A 21,512-nucleotide genomic window follows, 5' to 3' on the forward strand; every position below is an offset into this window, starting at 1 on the left:
TCATTAGGCCTGCTAGATGGTGCTGTCACCCCAATTTTACAGACCACCCAGTCTGAGGGTGGTTCATGAGAGGCGTGTGTATCTGTAGCACTGTCGTGTAGGATTAAGCTTTACCTTCTCCATAGTAACCCAATCGGTGTGCGCTTTTGTTTGGGTGAGAACTACCATGGCTCCCCTTCACAGTTACATAATAGCATTGGCATAAGGTTTAGACAACTCCCCTGTGTACAAATCCTGGTGCGTATCATTAAATCAAAAAAGCTATTAAAGATAATTATGACTCTGTTGAAGAAAAGAAAAGTACACATTTTTGTTACTATAAATTATCCATATTAATTTCTTGGTGTTTTGTGAAGGCTATCCTGTATGCTTCTTTAATACAATATGTGAACCATTGAAGGGAAAGAGATAGTGATGTAAAACATTAAGGGACGTTCAAATGATAGGTAGGCCTCTACTATACAGATACGCAAGAAATACTGCTCCTCTGGGGCAAAGTTTGACATTTATCAACAAAGCTTTTGCTATCTCGTCTGTCCAGATTGTCATATGTGCCTTCAGGCATCTACTTTAATCCATTTCACATACCTCCATCTTAAATCTCCAGCTAATATACCTTACTGTAGTGCTGGGCTGTACGCCGGTTTGTAAGATTAACCTTTTTCAGAATCTTTCAAAATTATATGTAATAAATTGCACAATGAATATGTCTTGGCATCCTTTCAAGGCATACATGGCAACGTGTAAGTGATAAGAGTGCTTTTTTTTTTTACAGTCCATCCAGGCTCAAAAGTGGTGTGCTGACAATGCTCATTGTGTGCTTGGGATTTGAGTTGTTTTCAGCACACAGAAATATTTTTTTGCTTCAAATGACTGGACCATGCTGGCCACTCAAGTATGTTGGTCTACACACTTCTCTACAACTGCAGAAAGTGTGGCTAAGTTTGAGTGAGATTTGGCTTCGTGCAGATGTCTTGTAACTGTAACCCTGTCAAGAAAATGACACTTCCAGTTAAACCCTTTCATTGGGTCTTATGACTGTTCTACTGCCAAACATTAGTCAGATTGTTTTCTGTGGAAGGCTCAATCAATGCCATGCTGCTAAAACTGCCACCGTTGAAATAGTCTGGGTGTGGTTCTTATTGCCAATAGTTCACAGGTTGCTCATGTGTTTCACCTTAAATCAGTAAATGATTGAGCCACGGGGAGCACTGATAAGAGGTATAGTTTCATGTGGTAATTGCTTTAAAATCTGATAAATCTACATGAGATTTTAATTTTTTTTCACTCAAACAATACCGCCTTGTGCTGAGCCTATAATCTCACCTGATCAGAGGAATTTACACTATCAGTGAATCAAACAAATAGCTCCCTCATGGTGCTCCCTCACTGTCAAGATAAGAACTCTGGCATATATATGAGAGAGAGAGTTATATGTACCAACATTGACTTACATTGTTAAACGCACACAGACACGCATCACAGATAAATTACACACATGATATTCGTTACCTTGGCAGTGTTGAGGCAAAGGGTGTGGTGGGAAAATGTCACCTGCGGAAACATAGCCAGAACAATCCGGTTATGCAGAGAGCATGTGCACATATTATCTCCTCTCTCCCTCTCTCTGTCCTTTTTGGCTGAGCTGAGAGATGCTTGCTCCTGTCCTGTACTCTCACCTCTGTCCTCAACAATTTGCTTAAAGGAAAATCAGATTAGTGATAATATACAGTATGATGCTGTTGCGTACCTTACATGATAGTTTGAGCAGTTTTAAATGATTAAATAAAACTATAATCATCCTGTTTCATTGTCTCAGCTATTACTGTGGAAGTTAGCAGAGATATTAGGTGGAAAAGCCAGCCCCTTGCTGATGTCTGATATTGAATTTATCATGCACCTCCTATGTAGCAAGCCTACCTGTGGTGCATTCTTGGCACACAAAAAAATACAAATTTCCAGAATATTTTGCATTACAATAATTACAGCAAGATGCCTGTAGATAAATACATTTTGGTAAATGGACTTGTACCAACAGTATATAGCGCCTTTCTAGTCTTCTGACTACTTAAGGTGCTTTCACACTACTTTCCACATTCTGGACATTTACATACCATCTAATCTAACCATTCACACATGTAACACCCATGCGCAGCACGGGGAGCAATTCAGGATTCAGTGTCTTGCCCAAGGACACTTCGACATGTGTACGGTGAGCTGGGGATCGAACCATCGGTCTCTCGAATGGAGGCTGTTTTCGAGAAGCCTATTAGCTTACGTTTTGAAAGTCACAGTATCCATCTTTGCCTCTTAGCGACAATTAGGAGGAGCACAAGACCAAAGACCTCAGATACACAACACGTCATTAAATGCGCTTACAGGGCTGCAGGGAAAATAGAAAAGTCCTTAACACAGAAAAGTATTTACACTAACCCCCTCTTTTGAGTTGTGCAGATTTTGCACACTGCACTGAAATGTAGTGCCCTCGGCCCCTCCCATCATTCTGCACCTGCCTGTGAACTCTATCCAGCCCAGCCTCGACGGGCGCGGTCCCGAGGTGGAGTTCACTGCCACAGCTCTGGGAACATACTATACTTGGCTCTGGTGTGCTGCACTCCCTCGCGCTGAGTCGAGTCGCACTTTTCTTTTCCGGGACTACACTTTATTTTGGAAAACTGTCTTTTTACTGAAGTGTTGGCAGGAAGGGTACCGTGCTGGGAAAGATGATGGCTCCGGAACCGCTGCGTTCAGCTATGACTATCGGGAGCAAGGATGACACGTCGCTCGCTGTGCCCTCCGACAACAAGCTGCGCTCGGGACAGCAGCGCGTGCTGGATCAAGTGGACACCATCAAGAGGAGCAAGTCTAAACACGGGAAGAACGGCTCAATGTCGCCCTCACCAACAAGTATGGATAATACAAGCAGCTTAATACATTAATACAACACCATAGTGTCAAGAATAATACCGCATAATACACGTTGTAACTAACCTATTTATTTGGACAGTGCTGTTTACTTCCAGGCACTCTAATTTAGCCACTTGTTAGCTTCTTGTGTTTCCTGCAAATAATGCGTCACAACGTCCCCACAAGTTTTTCCGTGCTGCGGTTTAGCCCAACTAATGTGCGGAAACTATGCACTACTGCAGCCTAAAAGTGGGGATAAACATTTCTGTAGTTTGTGGAAGAATTCTTGGTGGGTTTTCCGCCTTTAAGGTGCCAGGAGCAGCAGGTACAGGTGTGTTGGTAACGAACTGTGGATGATATCTCCGTTGTGAGATGTGATCCTTGGCTTCTGTTCAACATGAGAGTGATTTTGTTTAGTGTGAGCTCTGAGAAACTGTCAGAGACACATCCAGCTTATCCTGAGCGCGGCGTGCCACAGCGGTTTCTCTCTGTTAGTTAGGAATGTTAGTAACACAGCCCTCAAACACAAAATTACACTCTAGTCTTACAAAATAACTTTGGTATTTGGCTTTTATTCCAAGAGGCGTTATAAAGATCCACAACAAATTGAGAAACATGTTTCTATCTTGCGAAATGAGTTTCAGGTCTTTCTGTTGAGTTGAGATGAAGTTGTAAAGAAAACATCAGTATAATGTGATATCTATAAAGTAGGACACACCATCTGTATGCTATTTTACTTTTACTGATGCATTCAACGCTTCAGATAAATCTCAGTATAGATAGAAAAATGTTGCCCATATGAGAAGCATAAAGCCCAACTTGGTAATACACAATGTCTAACGTTTTTTTTTTTTTGCAATTGTGGCTTTTGTTCTTATTCTTATTTCAGTGGTTTAAAATGTAAGGTAAAAGTAAGCTGAAGATCTTCAAAGTAGATCTACAACAAAATGATACTTTGCTCAGGGCAAATTCAGGGAACTTAACGGAAGTCATACACTGTATATTAAGAAAAACAACCACAACGTTAGTGTTGCACACACACCCGAGGCTGCACTTGTATAATATTAATTTATGGTATTTAATAGAGTTTGGTGGTCTTCATGCGTCACATTAAAGTATTAACATTCCTGGCTTATTCAAAATAAGTTTTACTGTCAGGGTTGGAGCAACAAATAATAACATCATGCCTCCACTGGGGATTTTCCTGTTAGCAGCCAAGACCCAGTCTGTTCTGTCACCAACTTACAAAAGGGCATATTTTCACGTATCCCGAGTGCTATCTAGCCATGCAACTAGCTTTGTTTTTTTATGTGCCCTGACACTTCTGCTGCTGATCGGATTTGTATTCAAGGTGCTCAAACACCAAGTAGGTAGAATAAGACTGGTTATCCAAAGAAGAGTTAGTTCATCCAACTTAATCAGACTGCAAAATGGACCTTGTAATTTTAAAACAAACATACATTTTACTTAGGCCTAAATGGCACTTTTCAAAATATTCAAATACACTTTACATATATAAAATGTAAAACCACACAGAAGAAATATAAATGTCATAGCAATAGCCTTCCTTTATTGCGCAGTACAACTGAAAGTCTGGAACAGCTTTCCGACTATAATGTTGCAGCAGAAGTTTCAGAGGCAGATATTGTAAAACCACAGGCTCAGCACATAAAATTGAAACAATCTGCTTGGCTAGATAGTACAAAGATAGACTTAGAGACTACCATCTAAGGCCTTTTTATTCGGTGAGATAGTGCTATAGACACTTCAGGAGCATATTTCCTTTCCTGCACAGACTTCATATATGAATATGTTAATGAGTATGCGGTTGTTTTGACAACTGTAATCCTATAATAGTAAAGTCACAGACTTACAAATATGGTAGTAAGCCTCATGTTCCCATGATTCATCCAACAATGCAGACAGGCGAAGGTGCTCAAACAAGTTGGCTATGTGTAAAGGCAAAATTTCGCAAAGCTTACATTATGTCACGTCTATCTTTCTGTCTGACTAACTGATGCCAGACATGCATATTGATATTAACAACTGTGTGTGTGTGTGTGTGTGTGTGAAGGTCCTCTCAGCTATCTTTGATAACACAAAATCAAAACAAATTAAATTATTAACCATTTTGACCATTGATCATTTATTGCACAAAACTTAATAAAATACTTTATACAATACAATTAGAATCATCAATTAACCTAACCCTCCTGCTGTGACAGTGCTAACCAACACACCACCAAAACAAGGCCACCAAATCGAAATATAAATAACAATAGAGTTGGCAATTTGAAAATAGAGAACCAAATGTTTTATCAAATACTGTAGTTTATTTCCAAATATCTTAATTTAGGAATTCAACATTTTAACAAATGCATCCAATATTGCTTGAAGGTTGAATATGGAGAATGAGCAGAACACCGCTATGTAGTGTCTCAAGATCGTAGTCGCAACAACAAAAAATAATTCCACCAGTCCAGTAGCCTACAGGAGACCGGAGTCTGTTTGAGCCTGTTTGAACTCATCCTCTCTGGCAAATCACACCATAAAAACAAGTATTGCAGAGGAGCTTGACTGAAAGTTACCGTTTACCAGTAAACATGAATGTTATCTTACAGATCAAGGAGAAACGTAGCCATTTCCGCGTGCGTTTTAGTGCAGTTGAAGTCCTTTATCTCAGTCCATCCAGTGAATGCTTGGCCTGAACCCCACATGAAGACAACAACCTCATGCTGTCCAGCTTGTGTGTTCAATGCTTATCTGAGGTCACCATGACAACATTAATCTGTTTAGGCCTGTTTCAGATTTCTCTGGTGTTTCTCATACTGCCCTGAGTCGTTCCTTTGTATGTTACTGTTGTTTGTTTCAGCTCTCATACGTCTCCTCTTTTAACAGCCACGTCTCCCCACACTTTGATGCCATACGAGTTTGGAACATTCAAGTTTTCTCCATCCAAAGCAAATGGCACCTTCATCCACACCAGCTCCACTCTGTCAACGGGCTTCAACAAAGCGGTAATTGTTCCTCTCATGTAACAGCCCCGTTCATTATTTTTTTCAGATAGCACAAACCCTTTCCCCTCCCGTAGACTCAGCGTTGAAGGACTCAATCAGTGGTTTTACTACAATCCCAAATACTTTATGTTGAGTTCTGATCACTTTTACTGTTTTAGTTTTTTTGAACAATTTCTTCTATTTTGGCATTTGTTTCAATTCATATTTTAGTATGAAATAAAACGTGCTTGCAGTAATCCATGTCAGTGAGTAGATTGTGATTATGTTATACTGGCATTCTTTTTTGTCCATTTAAAAAAAAGAAAAGGTACTGTGGGTACTGCAGATTAGGCTTTTTAAAAGATACTAAGAACTGTATTACCACTCAAAGATAATTTTAACTTTGACAATATAATAATGAATACTATTAATTGCATAGATTAAAAAAAATAATTTAAAGGAATAATTAGTTGTTGGTTTTTTTAGCTTACCATAAAGAAACAGATAGCCTAGCACTATCTAAAGGTAGCAAAATCTGCATACCAGCAGCTACCAAATATCGCTAATGAACATGTTTTAACTTGATTGTTAAATCCATACAAAAAGAGAAGTGTAAAAATGACAAGTTGTGGTGTTCCAGTTGTTAAGTGGCCGGTTGCAGTGACTCCACATAACCCAGAGGTGCTGGAAGTTAAATGCTGCTGGCTCCAGCTTCATATTGAATGGACAGACTTAAGAGTGGTATCAATCCTCTTACTTTGTCTTTAAGAAAATATGAATCACTGGATACTGCCAGATGGGAGGTACCTCTCACACGTGATTAATGACATTGTTGAAATGAAACATACCGTACTCCTATTGGTTAAACTCATGGTATACCCACATAGCTTTACTGGTTAGACAATTTGCTTTTGTGAGTGAGTCAGGTACATTCTCTTATATACTGCACTATATTGTCTGTGAGTACAGTATAATGAAAATGTAACAGTTTTGTATCTAGCAGTGAGGCATGCATGTTTGCCTGCTAAAGAAATTTACAGACCAATATTGTTTTTGAACGTCATTCTCAATTTCAGTCTTGTCACTAAACATCAGGGTGAGCTCAACTAATTTGCGATACTGGACTAATACAAATTCCCCATTGGAGTAATGTTGACTTCATCAAAGTGAGTGTGAGTGTGTGTGCGCGTGTGTGTGTCACGCTCTGAATTGACCTGACCTACTGACAGTGAGTTGAGGTATGTTTAGGGAGTGTGGTGATGTGTTCTTGCTGATGAAAATTCATTATCCCTTCATGAAATAACATTCTGTCACATTGTTTTCATTTGTGTTGCTCTAATTCTGTGGTTGAGTCAACTGTCACCTGAAGCCAAATAAATATTTAAAGGGATAAGACAGATTTTTTTGATGTGGGGTTGTATGGCATACTTAGCAGACCTTGAAGCTAAGCAATGTACTGCTGTTCACGGGGGCCACCGGGCCAAAGGACCACAGGGTCCTTTGAAAAAAACAAAATAATTTTACTTCGCAGAACATTGTAGTTTCTGGTCTACCACTGCCTCTGCCAGTTAGTTAGGCAGTGTTATTGTGTGACTTAGGTGTTTTAAAGGGTTAGTTTGGATTCATGCAATGACACAAACAAATTAACCAGCAGTAGGCCAGGCCAACTCCTGTGTCCTGCAAGGTAAAAATACTAAGGGCAACACTGAGGTGCCCTTAACTAAGGCCCTTAACCCCTTTAACTTCTCATTTGGAGCTGCTCAGTGGCCAGCAGATCAGACAGTGGTTGTTCTTGGTAGCTTCCAGGTATGAATGTGTAACTGTGTGAATGTGATCAGGGTATTCCTGAAAAATCGAGCATTGCTCTCAGAGTACTCCCCCTGAATAAGTAAAGCTTAAAAAAAATTAAATAAAAAGAAGAAGGTTGTCATAATGCCTAACTCCATCCATCAGAAGCCACTAAATCGAGTGAACAGTAAACATTTGTGTTGGAGACACAGGTAGGGGCATCAGACAATCTTCGCCTGCTTGACCCCCCCCCCCCCCCCAATTCATTTTTCAATATGAATATGATGGCAGTTTATCCTACCAAGAGGGCAGCAGAGCCACGACACTCAAAATACAAAATAAAAGTCAGACATTGCTTAATATTTGATCAAACATTACTTTGTGTTACTTTGATGTCTTGATGTTGCTGCCATGAGAGTCAGTGTGCATCCTACCTATTGCAGCACTATCCAATGATCATCAATCATACTCAGCATTACATGTTGTACAATAATATTTTAGTATTAGATTTTTGTTCCCATATAAGCCTCATCCTGCATTTCTTTCTGCACTGCTTCTCTTTGCTTTGCTGTATTTGCATCCGTCTCTCCTGTCCGGCCTCTGAATGAAGGGAACACGCAGCACTTTGAAAGTTAACAGTTCTTATCAAACATGTTGTTGACAGATCGCTCCTCCATCATGCTTCTGCTGCTAAGAAGTAGGCCTGGCAGGTATCTGAGCTACCAGTCCGGTTTGAAACAGGAAAGAGACTCGGTACACAGAAAGTACAGTGTGTCACCACCTCAGTTTTCATTTATCCCATAAGCCATTAAGGTTTTAAACAGGCAATGCAGTACACATACACCTTATCCCCCATGCACTTTGACCACTCCTTCCTGGTCACAAAGGATGTCCAGCTAGTCTGGCCAGTCCAATTATTTTACTTTTCCTGACCTCTAATTAGTTGAGAAGTATGTGTATGCGTGTGTGTGTGTGTGTGCGTGTATGTCTAGTGGTGACTTTTGTGATGTTGTAATGAAATGTCTTTTAATTGTGCTGCAAACCAATAATCCCACGTCTCTGCTTCCCTGTTGCCCAATATCCCCTCCTGATAACATTCATAAATTAACATGTCAGCGGCAGTTAGTAATGTGCGAAAATTGTTGTGTGTTTATAATTTTTTGGTGATCATTGTTACACACTTCCTTACTAATATTTAGTGTATTCAAAGAGTGATGGGGAATGTTCTTCTTTGCCATATTTATGATTTTACTCTAATTTTTCAAATAAGCCAAGATTTAGTTGAGAGAATGACTACACACTGAATTACAAAATTGACAGGTTCTGTCATTTTGCTCAGGCTATGCCGAGTTTCGTTCTTAGTTATTTTGTGGCAAAGCTTAGATAGTGTGCTCTTTGTACACACACACACACACAAATACATAGACAAAGCCAAAAAAGTAAAGTCAAAATAAATTGATACATAAACAAAGACGTAATGAGACGAGATTAAGGTGTTTAATGACGTCAGGATTGTGAAGACAGGTTTAATGGGTGCCGGGTCTGAGCACACACAAAGATCTTCTGTGAGAAACTTCTCAACTGTGCGAGCAGTCCTCTTAACACAACTGCTTGAGTCGGTCTCCAATGACAGATATCATGTTACTTTGGTTTGTGTGACTGTTTGGTGCATTCTGTTGCCTTCAGCATAAACCGAGAAAGAGAAAAGCTATGCAGGCTTTGTGTCAGGTCAAATTCTTCTGTCTGGGTTACAAGGGATGTCTTTGACAACTGTTCTCAAGAAAAGTGGGTTACCTACTTTCTTTTTTTGTTGCAACAGAAAAAAACATTAATGTGATGCAGTGATTGTTTGTTTGTTTTCCATGACTGGCTAAAAAATATTTGTTCATTATTTTATAATAAAATGTTTTTTGTAGACACCTCCTGAGACATGCATTTCCTGTTTTTAGGGAAATACTCAGAAGACTCGCACTCTATCTGCTAGAAACATGGCACAAAAACATATCAGCACCTCAAGCACATCGGGAGGGCAAATAAACATGACCAACTGGTCCCAGAATCCCAATGGGCTGAAAACCGCTCGTAGTGACCCTGCCTTGGCTCGTCCATTTGCTGTTGTTCCTTCATCTGCATCCTTTATGGTAATCAGTTGTTTTTATGTAGAATTGATGTTTCCTGAAGTAGTTAAACATGTTGTTTTAGGGAATCAATTCTTCAAACAAATATCTTAAAAGCTGCAAGTACTCCACAATGCTATACTGTTTTACCATTGTACTTTTTTTTTTTTTAGAGGGCCAAAGGGCAGGTGAACCAGCAAAGCAACCAGACTCGAATGTATAGACACAGCACCTATTCTATGACCAACGGCACTCAGATGACCAACAGCCAGACACGCATCGTCCAGCCACCCATCCTTCAGCATCACACTGAGGGCAAGATGGGCACCATCAAAACATCCAAGATAGAGCAACAATCATCGTGAGTTTAGGGGCTGATGGGGGCAACAATATACATGTATAGGATAAGAGTTCGTCAATTACATATGTAACATCTTATAGGGAAATATATGTAGTCCAATTTGTATTTTTTGTATTGATCATAAAGTAGTCTTAACATGGAGGTCAATTTTTTAATATTTTATTTGTTGTTATCCTTTGTTTAAGGGTTTGGCTGCAGCTATTTCTGTGTGATGACTTTTTTGCTAGCGGTCAGGAGTGTTCTATTCTATGAGCGGTCTATTTTCTATTTCTAATTTTCACCCTGCCTCTTGTGTTCCTCTGCCTGTTACTGCAGGGTGAACAACACGACAAGCGTGTCAGACATAACCCTAAAGGAGGCTGTAGAGTACCTGTCTCACCCTGAGGAGAATTACCAGCAGTGTGGAGCCACCTTCATCCACCACAAAACTTTCAATGAGGAGAGCACTAAACAGGAGGTCCGAACGCTTGCACACAGATACATTATTCCATACAGACACATTCTCCAAACATGCACACATGGATGTTGTTTATTTTCACTGGACCTTTGCGTTAAGGTTGTCTTACAGTAGAGATATAATTGGTGCAGGAGTTCTGTGAAGACCTTTCTGTAACCTGCTTTGAGGGAAGGGGGAGGAGAAGGCTCTTTCTGTTTGTACTTCTGTTGGAAGTGTTTGAAATATTGCCACACTTTTTAAGTCCTATATCTTTACTCTACATTTTTATGTTACAGGTTTCCCAACTAGGAGGCATCCCCGCTCTGGTGACCCTGCTGCGGAGCCCCAACCCTGGGGTGAGCCAGGCTTCTGCTGGGGCTCTGAGGAACCTGGTATTCAAACACCAGGGCAACAAGCTGGAGGTTCAGCACTGTGGCGGCATAGGGAAGGCCCTGCAGCTACTAAAGGAGACAGATTCCACTGAGACCCAGAAACAAATCACTGGTAGGACATTTTTATTTAGATAGAACCTTAAAATATTAGGTAGAAGAGTGATCTATTGGGCACAAATTTATATTCAATGTGAATTTCTCCATTTTTATATTTTATATGTATCATCATTTTCCACTCTACTTTTGTCGTAGCTTGTTTGACCATCCACTAGCACAATGTCATAGATGCAATGCACAGGTTGTTTTTTTAAATGCTTGTAACTTTAATTTTCCTGCCATATAAAGGCCTGCTATGGAACCTCTCCTCTGCCGATGAGCTGAAGGAAGAACTTATAGCTACAGCTCTGCCCGCCCTGACTGAGAATGTGGTGGTGCCATTCACCTGCTGGTCAGACAACAGCGCCAACAACAACATACACCCTGATGTCTTCTACAACGCCACAGGTTGTCTGCGGTGAGAACATTTAATTTATCAGTACGTCTGATGGTTTATATGTTGTCAGATCAGAAAGTTTCCAATAAGTTTCATTAAATAGAGCAATGTCTTGGTGTCAGAGACCTCTTTGTCAAGGCTGCGCAATGCAAACGATTAGTTGATTGTCATGAAGTTATAAACTGTTCTTTTTTAAGCAAAAGTGCCAGACATCTTCATGTTCGTAGTGTGAGGAATGGCTGCTTTTCCTTGTTTTATAATATTAAAAACTGAATGTCTTTGACAAAACAAGACAGTTGAATATGTCCCCTAGGACTCTGGGGAAAATGTGATGTACATTTTTCAATATTCTGACATTTTATGGATGAAACAATTAACGTTTTATTCAAAAAGTGATTGGCAGATTTATTATTATTGCCAATAATAATTTATAAAAACACTTCTTTGTCTTATTTCTATTTTTTTTTTTGTTCCAGCACCTGTTTTTATGTGAAATGCTTGCGATACCTGAATTGAAGAAAAAAAAATTGCATCACTCCAGAGAACTGTTTTTCTTATTTGGCAGTTATGTAATACAAATGTGTATTAAACCATAGTTTAACATGCAGCTCGTGCCTTATCTCCAGGGCCAAGTTTGGTGTGATGGTGCATGGTTAAAAGGCACTCTACAATTACATTCTAGACATGTTAGTGTTTCCTTTTTGATTTAAATGAATGATTGAAATGTGTGTAGGAATCTGAGCTGCGCCCAACAGAAGGAGAGAAAGGCAATGAGAGAGTGCCGTGGCCTCATTGACTCCCTAATGAGCTACGTCCAGTCCTGTGTGGCAGAGGAAAACCCTGATGACAAGGTAAACTTTCTCTTCTATATCAACAAAACCTTTTCTCAAAACAAGTAGCCTCATTTTTATCCCTGCAATTTTACCTATTTTGTTGTCCTCTGATTGGCTACAAAAGAGAAAATTTAGATTTTTCAGTTCTTGTTTATTTTCTTCCCTGATCGACAACACCATTATCATCACTATAAAGTAAGAGTAAACTTGATGCTGTCAAGTAGAGCAGAAAATTAATCAATGGAAAGACCTTGATATGGGCTAAAGGACGTTTTTAGAGGCATTGTTCACTATAATCAGATATTTTATAGAATGATTAATCAATTAATCAAGGAAATAATCGTTGGTTGCAGTCCTACGATCAAGGGCTACAGAGAGCAATTGACATCACCACAGTGCTTATAGGGAGTCTACATTGAAAGTTTGAAACTTTATTTTAGCGACTGCTTCACTGACCTTATAATCAAGAATTATTTGTCTGTTTATCAGGCCACACATTGTATTTCTGTCCCACAGCAGTGTTTTAACCCTAACACTGAATTGTGTATGTGTGAGCAGGCGAGAACAGCTATGGTTGGATTTATGTTTGGAGATGTATTCTAGTTCACTCATATTTTCTTTAGAGCTTACCTCGAGTGTTTTCTTTCCGGATGCTAGAAATATATAGCATATGTTCACACACTGCATAAGCAGGTAAATACTACAGGACGAGTCAGCATGTGTATATGTTTAGTGGGTGCTCATTGTTTTGGGCGTGGACGTGTGCTTAATTCTATGTTTGTGCTAGCACTCTGTTTACACAGGTTTATTTAAATGAAGTAGTGGAGCATGACTGGTGTTGCTTGTGTGAGTGGCAGAAAGTGACGTAGTAAACTGTAACTGGGGTTATGGATGAGGACAGTTGCAGTTTGCTTTATGCGTGTTGATGCTATAATGGTTTTAGTAATATATACTGTATATACACTGGAGATCAAAATTAGAGAACAAAGTATTAATACTTGATTTATTCTGAATTAAAAAACAAACAACAACAAAAACTAAAACCTTAATTTTGTGAAAAATGACACTAAGCATTGTGTCAGAAGAGAATATTTAAACAATGTTTTCTTAGGGCTATAGGATTAAAAAATGAATAGTAGTGTAGAGGCCTTTGCTTTGAATGACGTCAGCACATCTGTGCCCACAGGACATCACTAGTTTCTCACACTGCTCTGGTTTGATCTTGGTCCGTTCTTTTTGCAGGCTCTTCCACAGTTTGGTATCTGTAGTGGGTTTCTTAGACATTACTTTGTCACTACGGATTTTCCAGAGATTCTCTATGGGGTTTAGATCTGGACTCTGGGCTGGCCATTTCATTGTTTCAATATTCTTAGCTCCGAGGAACTGCGTAACCCATTTTGCAGTGTGACAGGGGGCATTGTCTTGTGTGAAAATTACGGGCTGATTGGGAGACAATTGGAGTGATGGTATTGCATGTTGCTGAAGAAGGTTCACATAAACATTTGCATTCAAGCTGCCATGTAGCTGTACAAAAAGCCCAACTCCTGCTGCAGAAAACATCGCCCAAACCATGACACTTTCACCTCCAAATTTAACTTACTTCTTTACACACTTTGGGTTCAGTCTTTCCCCAGTCCTACGCTGAACATAATGTTTCTCATCAGAAACCAATTCATTTTACGTACTCTCATCACTAAAGTGCATTCTGAACCAGTTCACCTCTGTCCAAACAACATACTCCTTATCAAAGACAAGTCTAGCCTTTTTATTCTTTCTGTTGATGAGAGGTTTGGTCACTGCAGAATGGTCTTTCAGTCCAAATTGTCTTAAACGATGAGATGATGATTCCCCATCGAGAGTCTTTGCATTATCCTGTCCTCTTGTGCACTTGTTTTATATGGACGACTGGCCTTTTTTTAGGGACTTGAATGAATCTGTGTTCTATTAAAGTTTCAATATTCTTGAAATCACAGACTTGGAACTCCTAACTGCTCTTGCAAAGGCTGAGAGGGTCATCCCTTTGGCCTTTATCTGGACAACCTGCTATCGCAGGGTTTCAGTCACCTTAGAGCAGCTTGTCATCTTGCAAAGTAACCAGGAGAGCTACCTAATAAATAGGGTGTGTCCAACAGTTAAGTAAATTCTCAGCAGGTGCTAGATTAACACCAATAACTGGGACGTATCTCATAGTGTTCTCTAATTTTGCTCAATGCTTTTTTTCACAAAATAAAGGTTTTTGTTGAAGTGCCTTGGTTATTAAAAAAACATGCTAGAGGGGCGGCCGGATCCTGAGTGGTTGGAGCGGTCGCCCCATGTAAAGAGGCTGAAGGTCCTCGAGGCTGCGGATTCGACTCCGACCTGCAGCCCATTGCTGCATGTCTCCCCCTCTCTCTCTCTCACCCCATTTCCTGCCTGTCCTATACAATAAACAAAACATACTAGTACAGCAGTGGTATAGCCACAGCAGATTTTCTATCAAATTTTGAAATATAAAGAATAACAACATTTTAGAATAAATAAAGTATTCATAACTTGTTCTCTAATATTGTTCTCTAGTGTATTTAGCTTAATCTTTCCTCATTTCATTGAATATCGATAACTTTTTTATTAAGATTATTTTACCGTTAATCAAGTCTCATTAACCAAACCCTACTGAATTTACTGAAACTGGTGTATTTTGGTCAACATGTCTATGTTAGTGTTGTGTTTCTAGAAGAATTCATCCATTTGATATTCTGAAAGTGACATACAAACTGACATTTGCTTAAGTGCTTAAAATGAGAACCACACATTTCTAAGAAAGATTAAATGAGTTACCTATGTGGGATGGACGAATGATCATAAAGGGAAGTTCCAGAATTTGTCAATATGGATAATAACACTTGACTCACTGCCTCCCTTGTAGAAATTTGGTGCAGAGTTCAAATTTCTTAATTAAATGTTTTTTAAAAATAAGTTAAAATGCTTGTCTTTGCAGTCGACTGAGAGTAAATGACCACAAGTGGGGTCTTCCTTTGTTATATTGTTGCAGTGAATGAGAAGTGGATGGTGTCATTTTATTTTTGCATTTAGGAAAAATATATTCAGATTTGCTAGAATTTATCTTAAAACACACAGGCAGGTAAGTCAGAAAGTAGATCAGCTATGTTATGATGTGTTGTTTATTTCTCTCCTCTCTTCTAGTCTGTGGAGAACTGTTCATGCATCCTCCATAACTTGACTTACCAACTGGAGGAGGAGACCCCGGAGTGCTTCAGCAAGTTCCAACCTCTGACAGAGGGCCAACTTGGGAGGAAAAGCCCCACGATTGGATGCTTCAGCCCCAGGAGCAGCAAGGTTCCAAAGGAGGTGGGCATCAACCACCACACCTCCACCTTATGTTTGTTGGCTAAATCATGAACAGCCTTCATCCAAGCGGCCTTCCCCTTTTCATCTCTGTCTTTCTTTCTTTCTCCTCAGTTTTCATTTGACGCTGTTGGGGGGCTGCCAGAGGACAGCAACCCATCAGGTGTGAAGTGGTTGTGCCACCCCAGAGCCATGCAGACCTACCTGTCTCTGCTGGGCTCATCCCAGAAAGGTGCCACCCTGGAAGCCTGTTGTGGTGCCCTGCAGAACCTCACTGCTGGCAAGGGAATGGTGAGTCGGAGAAGATCATTATTGGGCGTACCATTTGTGTGTGGTGTTAATAGACATTCAGGATTATCTCAGATTTAAGAAAGTCAAAAAGCAACAGAGAGAGGAAGAGGTGGAGGGATTAATGACACAACAGCACAACTCACAATAAGAACTGACTGGTTTTGTAAGAAAGGGTGGAGTCTTGTCTCCAAGGATTCAAAGTGAAAGAGAGAAAGAAGGAAGAAGTTAGAACAAGGGAAAGTGAGATGCATGCAAATGTCAAATAATTACAAAACCATAATGCAGATATGGACAGTGATGTGGGAGATACAACTGAGCTAATGTGTTTTTTTCCTGTATTGTGTTTGCTTCATTTCCAGGGGTCTAGTGCCATGAGTCAGATTCTGGTTCAAAAACTGGGGGCTTTGCAGCACATTCCCCATCTCCTAAAGTCCAATAACCAGAGCCTGCAGAAGACTGCCATGTCCCTGCTAGGTAACATGTCTCGGACCAACAGTTTGCAGACCTCCATGGGTAAGGAAAAGTTGAAATGTTGATGTTTGTTTCACAGGCAGCAGGTATGTAAATGTAGAGTTAATCTACATAAAACTGATTCACTGTATGTGTCTTTTGTCTTCTCTGTAGCAAAGCAGATTCTGCCTGAGCTCACAAGCCTCCTCTCCTCTGGCCCACGAGAGATGGGAAACTCTGATGAAACTATAGCAGCGGCTTGCAACACAGTCCACAGTCTGATGTTGGCGGACACTGAGATCAGCAAGAAGGTCATCAATAATGCACTGGTGTCATCAGTTGCTGACCTCAGTGAGAACCGGTGAGTTTTTATTTATTCATCTCTGTGTGGGAGATTCAGATTTCATAGCTGTGACACACTTAAGTGCACTTGTTTGACTTGTGTGTAAAGCACTTTGAATTGCATAAGTGTTTTAAAGGTGGTACACAAATGAACTTTCCTTGTTTTGCCTTAAGCAGCTAAATGTAAAATGGCACTCCTAAAAGAAAAATCTGCTTGGGCGTAAAAATCATCCCAGGGTCTTTTTCGGAAAATACACTCACCAAATAAGCCATCCAGAATTTTTTTGTCGTGTAACAACTATTATCGGAGACATCCCGAACAGTCGCTAACAGTTGCTAACAGCTGAGTGCGGCTAACACTGATTAGCTCAGGGCAGCACGGTGAACGCATTAAAGCAGTTTTTTTAACCACTAATACTGCTCAAAACATCGAACCTCTGCAGTAACCGAAGCATCAATAGGCTCCTTCCTTTTGGATTGATTTGGTAATTGACTTGAATGGACTTTACTATGAGAAGAGCTAGTACCGGGGCCAGTAGGTAAGTCTTTCAAAAAACACTCTTTTAATAAACTCCGAGTTCACTAACTACGTTGGTGATGCTTCGTTTTATGTGTAAGGACTCTTATCACGCTTATTTGATGGGTGTACTTGCCGAAAAGGACCCTGGGATGATTTTACATCGGAATTTCGTTTAAAGTGTATGCTATATATAGAATATTTTAATACTGCTTTACCAGACAACCCTGTTTGAGTTTACACAGAGCAAATTGATGCTTTTATCTATGCTCTCATGAAAGCCACCAGACTTCATTGACAAATACTTTTACTTAATAAAGGAGTTGCTGGTCTACTGACGCCTCAGTTGGTTAGTTTGTTTTTGTAGCTTTGTTAGTTCCTATCCCAGTGTTTCCCCTACCATTATATTAAGGGGGTTAGGCACCCTCTGCCCCCCTAGGACATCAAGTAAATTTTGTCTACCGTATTTGTGTTTTCTGAATAGCGTCAGATCCCAACAGGAGTCATTTAAGGATCCCTTTCCTATAGAACAGCTCTATACCTTGTCCTTTTAGTAAACAAACTAAATAGCCTTATGTTATTGATCTTATTTGCACGGCGGCATGTAAATTCTGTCTCTACATGGTCGCGTGTTTCCAATTCTCAGAAAACTCAGACAAAGTTGGAGATTCACTTGTTCAAAGATCGTCTGTTAAATTGTTTGGGAAGATGCTCAACTCCTCACAAAAAACAACTAAAACAGAATTAAACTAACTGGAATTCTTTCTTTATATTGTTGTGCTTGAAACCGAGAAGTGATTTTTGACTGTTTCTGTTGGGAAAAGTTATTTTGACCTTTTGGACAATTATTTAAAAGACATTATCTGTTGCTGAGTGTAGCTCATTGTGCAATACACTGAATTAAACTGAGTTTGCATTGTGGCTCGAATTTTTGCTTGTATAATTGTGATCCTTCTGTCTGGTGATTTGTAACACCTTTTAACACTGATTTGTTTATCCATGTGGGATCCATGTGACCTTTCAATAAGAACCTAACCATTATTTTGTCTGATTAAACACCGACTGGCACACTAACAAAAGAACATTCGGGCAATCCGCGTTGTCCGTGTAATCCGTGTGTTGGAAACATATGAAAACCATGATTCCTTTAATTTTTTAGTCATTGCACTCACCATGTTTATGGTGCTCACAGCACAGGAACAAATCATTTCAACAACAAAAACATCTCTTTCCAGAGAAAATCATTCTCTCAGTTTAACTTTTAAGCGGAACTACTTTCTGCTGAAGGAATTCTGATGAAAACCATTGTCCACATGTTCTGTGATTATGCAATGTAGTATGTGGCACAGCAAACATTTTCTACCATTCTTCCTTTTTTCAGTTACTATATCAAGCAACCGTTTAATTTATAGTTATGAAGTTGCTATTGTAGCTTATTGTCAAAAGGTTATTTGAACACAAAGACTGCCACTTGGTCAACTTCTGTCTTCTACTGTCAAAGTATCTCAAATACCAGCAGTACAGGTGTTATCTTCAGTGCCTACATTGTTTCTTTTTCTTACAATTCTTGTGTTTGGGCACTGTCTTATTTCCTTTGATCTTCCCTAATGACCTCTGCCCGTCTGTTGTAGGTCTTTCTCCAAAGGCAGCAAAGCAGCTTCACTGCTGCTCTACAGCTTATGGAACGAGAAGAATTTGCAAGGCGTTGTGAAAAAGGTAAGTAAGAATGAACTGAAATCATGTGTGACAGACGTGTGTTTAATCCTCTAAGGCAGACACAACACAGACCTGTTGAATCCTTTTATCAGATTTAGCACATGCTCACACTGTCTTGCACAAGCAGAGGGAGGGCCGAGCTGAAAAGGGTGGGTGTTTATTATTTCTCCTACGGTGCACACAATCACTTTCCCTTCCCTCCTGCCACACCTTAATGTTCAGTGAACACAGAAACAGTCACACTGGAATCCTGGAAGACTGGTTTCTTGGTGCACACTATCTACTAAGTGGGGGGGGGGGGGGGGGGGGGGTAACACATGGAAAATTGAAGAGAGATGAAGAAGAGGTCAACGTGGTAAAAATCAAGGGTGGAGAGATGGAGGATAGACAGTATACATGAATGATATTCTTTAAGAGTGTGTAGGTGTATGAGCAAGTGTGCAAACATGCTTGATATGAGTAGTAGCAACACGTATACATGTAATTAATAAAGAAATAAAAGCTGTTGTGAGAGGGAAAACTGCCGTTTTCACACTGCCGCGACTCGCCTGAGGCTCATCTAAGTTGCTGATACAGTACATTTCTTCTTTATTAGGACAAGGGTGTGTTGTGTGTGTGTGTGTGTGTGTGTGTGCGTGCGTGTGCGTGCATACATGCAACACCCTTAACTGATGATTTTTTAAAAACATTTTTATCCACAGCTGGGTATGGGCAAATCACTTTTTGTCAATGACAACACCACAGCTGTGCACAGGTCAGCACAGGTTATCGAGTGAGTGTGACGGAACGAGTGGAACGGCACCACAGAGCTTTGATAGGTACGATTTGCTTCTGAATTCCTGTATCTATATATATTCAGATTTCAAGGCTCATTGTGGCCAGAATTGGCAGAATTTGTGTCTTAAGGATTAAAATGTTTTCTCCGTGTTTCTCTTTTTCTGCATGTATCTGTGTGCTTGCAGATGGAAACTGGCATGTTTCGACACTGCTGTGGCCACACCCTTGCAACGAGGAGAGTAAAATTACATTCTTCACATAATAACCCTGTTGAAAGAGCCTGTCGATTAAAAGTCCAGCATACATTGTACATATAGTGAAAAAGAGCTTTCAATTTCATGAGTAGTCCTGCGGTGTTTTATGTATTTAATTTGGATACGCTTCTGTCTGTGTTTGTAGCGGGCTGAGCGTGTTTTTTGGTTGGTAAAGTGTGCAAGTGCTGAAACCCAGTTCTTTCAGCCTGAGAGCTGCAATGCACCAGACTACTTTATCTGTGATTATTTAGACTCACAAATAACACTGTTTTCAAATTTGACCTTGAGCATTGAGCAGCCCAAAAATGTTTTTAAAAGTTTTAAGAAAAATATATGAAAAGACTGTGTGTTTGTGATACTGTTGCTACCAGATGAAATCCTGTACATCCAGTTGGATTTTTTTGTTACTTTGTTCTGTTATCTGTTTCATTCTGTGATGCAGAATTTTGTTTTATATATAAAAAAAAAAAGAACAGAAACAGCTTTCAATAGTTAAGGGAATAGTTCCACATGTTGGAAATTAGTTTGCTTTGTCACCAAGTTGATGAGAAGATTTACACCGCTCTCACGTCTGTACACTGAATATGCCCAGCACAAAGACTGAAACTATCTCTCTCTCTCTGTCCAAAGGTAACAATATTCAACTACCTGCACCTCTAAAGCTCAATAATTAACATCTTGTTTGTTTAATCCCTACAATCCAAAGTGTTAAAACCACACTTTGTGGGTTTTACAGGGGTTTGAGGACCCCTGAAAGCACAATGTGTCATTTTTACACTTATACAAAACAAGATCTAACATGTTAAGAAGTGGAAATATGTTACTTTTGAAAAGAGCTAGACTTGCTGTTGTACCTGTTTCAAGTCTTTGTGCTAAACTAAATTAAGCTAAGCAATAGCTTCATATTTTTGGAACAAATATGAGAGCGGTATTGACATTACTATCTAACTTTTAACAAGAAAGTGAATAAGCCCAAAACATTGAACTATTTTGGTAAAATGCAGTACTAAAATCCCTTTCTGTTGCTGTGCCATAAACCCACCTTGTTATGTTTTGGGTTTTTTTATGTTTGTATTTTCATTATTGTCATTTTTTTTGCATAAACTGAGGAATTGGAGACAGAGAAGTATTGGAATATAATACGCAACTCCAGCTGTGCCCATTCACTTTGATTAACTGTGTAAAGAGAATTGGAGCATTATAGATAGTCACACCCATGAGAAGTCTCATTGGAAATGTATCAACAGTTGACAGCCTGACCGAGTCAGGGTTGGCTGCTGGCTGCACGCTGAGATTATTCAAGTGTTCTTTCATCGCATTCGATCAAAATCACTAAGGAGATAATGAAGAGGCTGCGTCTAATGAATTATTATCTGTCTGCACAACCTCAGGCAAGAAGAGCTACACATTAAGATATATAAACATTATGCATTCTTTTATTCAAGAATATTCAGCATCTAAACCTTTTATATGTAGTTTGTGCTAGCTATAAAGTTT

At 39.6% G+C, this 21,512-nt stretch overlaps 1 protein-coding gene across 1 annotated transcript; it reads left to right on the top strand.

The window, feature by feature from the left end:
• The first annotated feature begins 2,544 nt into the window (after nt 1-2,544).
• pkp1a (plakophilin 1a) lies at nt 2,545-20,356 on the top strand. The gene is made up of 15 exons (XM_083920170.1): nt 2,545-2,907; nt 5,806-5,924; nt 9,641-9,832; nt 9,982-10,169; nt 10,485-10,626; nt 10,902-11,109; nt 11,343-11,511; nt 12,224-12,341; nt 15,507-15,671; nt 15,783-15,959; nt 16,319-16,472; nt 16,584-16,770; nt 18,900-18,984; nt 19,686-19,802; nt 19,947-20,356. The coding sequence occupies exons 1-14, from the start codon at nt 2,724-2,726 to the stop codon at nt 19,758-19,760; spliced, it is 2,163 nt and encodes a 720-aa protein (XP_083776296.1). The 5' UTR covers nt 2,545-2,723; the 3' UTR covers nt 19,761-19,802; nt 19,947-20,356.
• The last annotated feature ends 1,156 nt before the right edge of the window (nt 20,357-21,512 follow it).

Source organism: Echiichthys vipera (genome assembly GCF_963691815.1).
Source record: "Echiichthys vipera genome assembly, chromosome: 9".
NCBI classification, from domain to species: Eukaryota; Metazoa; Chordata; class Actinopteri; order Perciformes; family Trachinidae; genus Echiichthys; species Echiichthys vipera.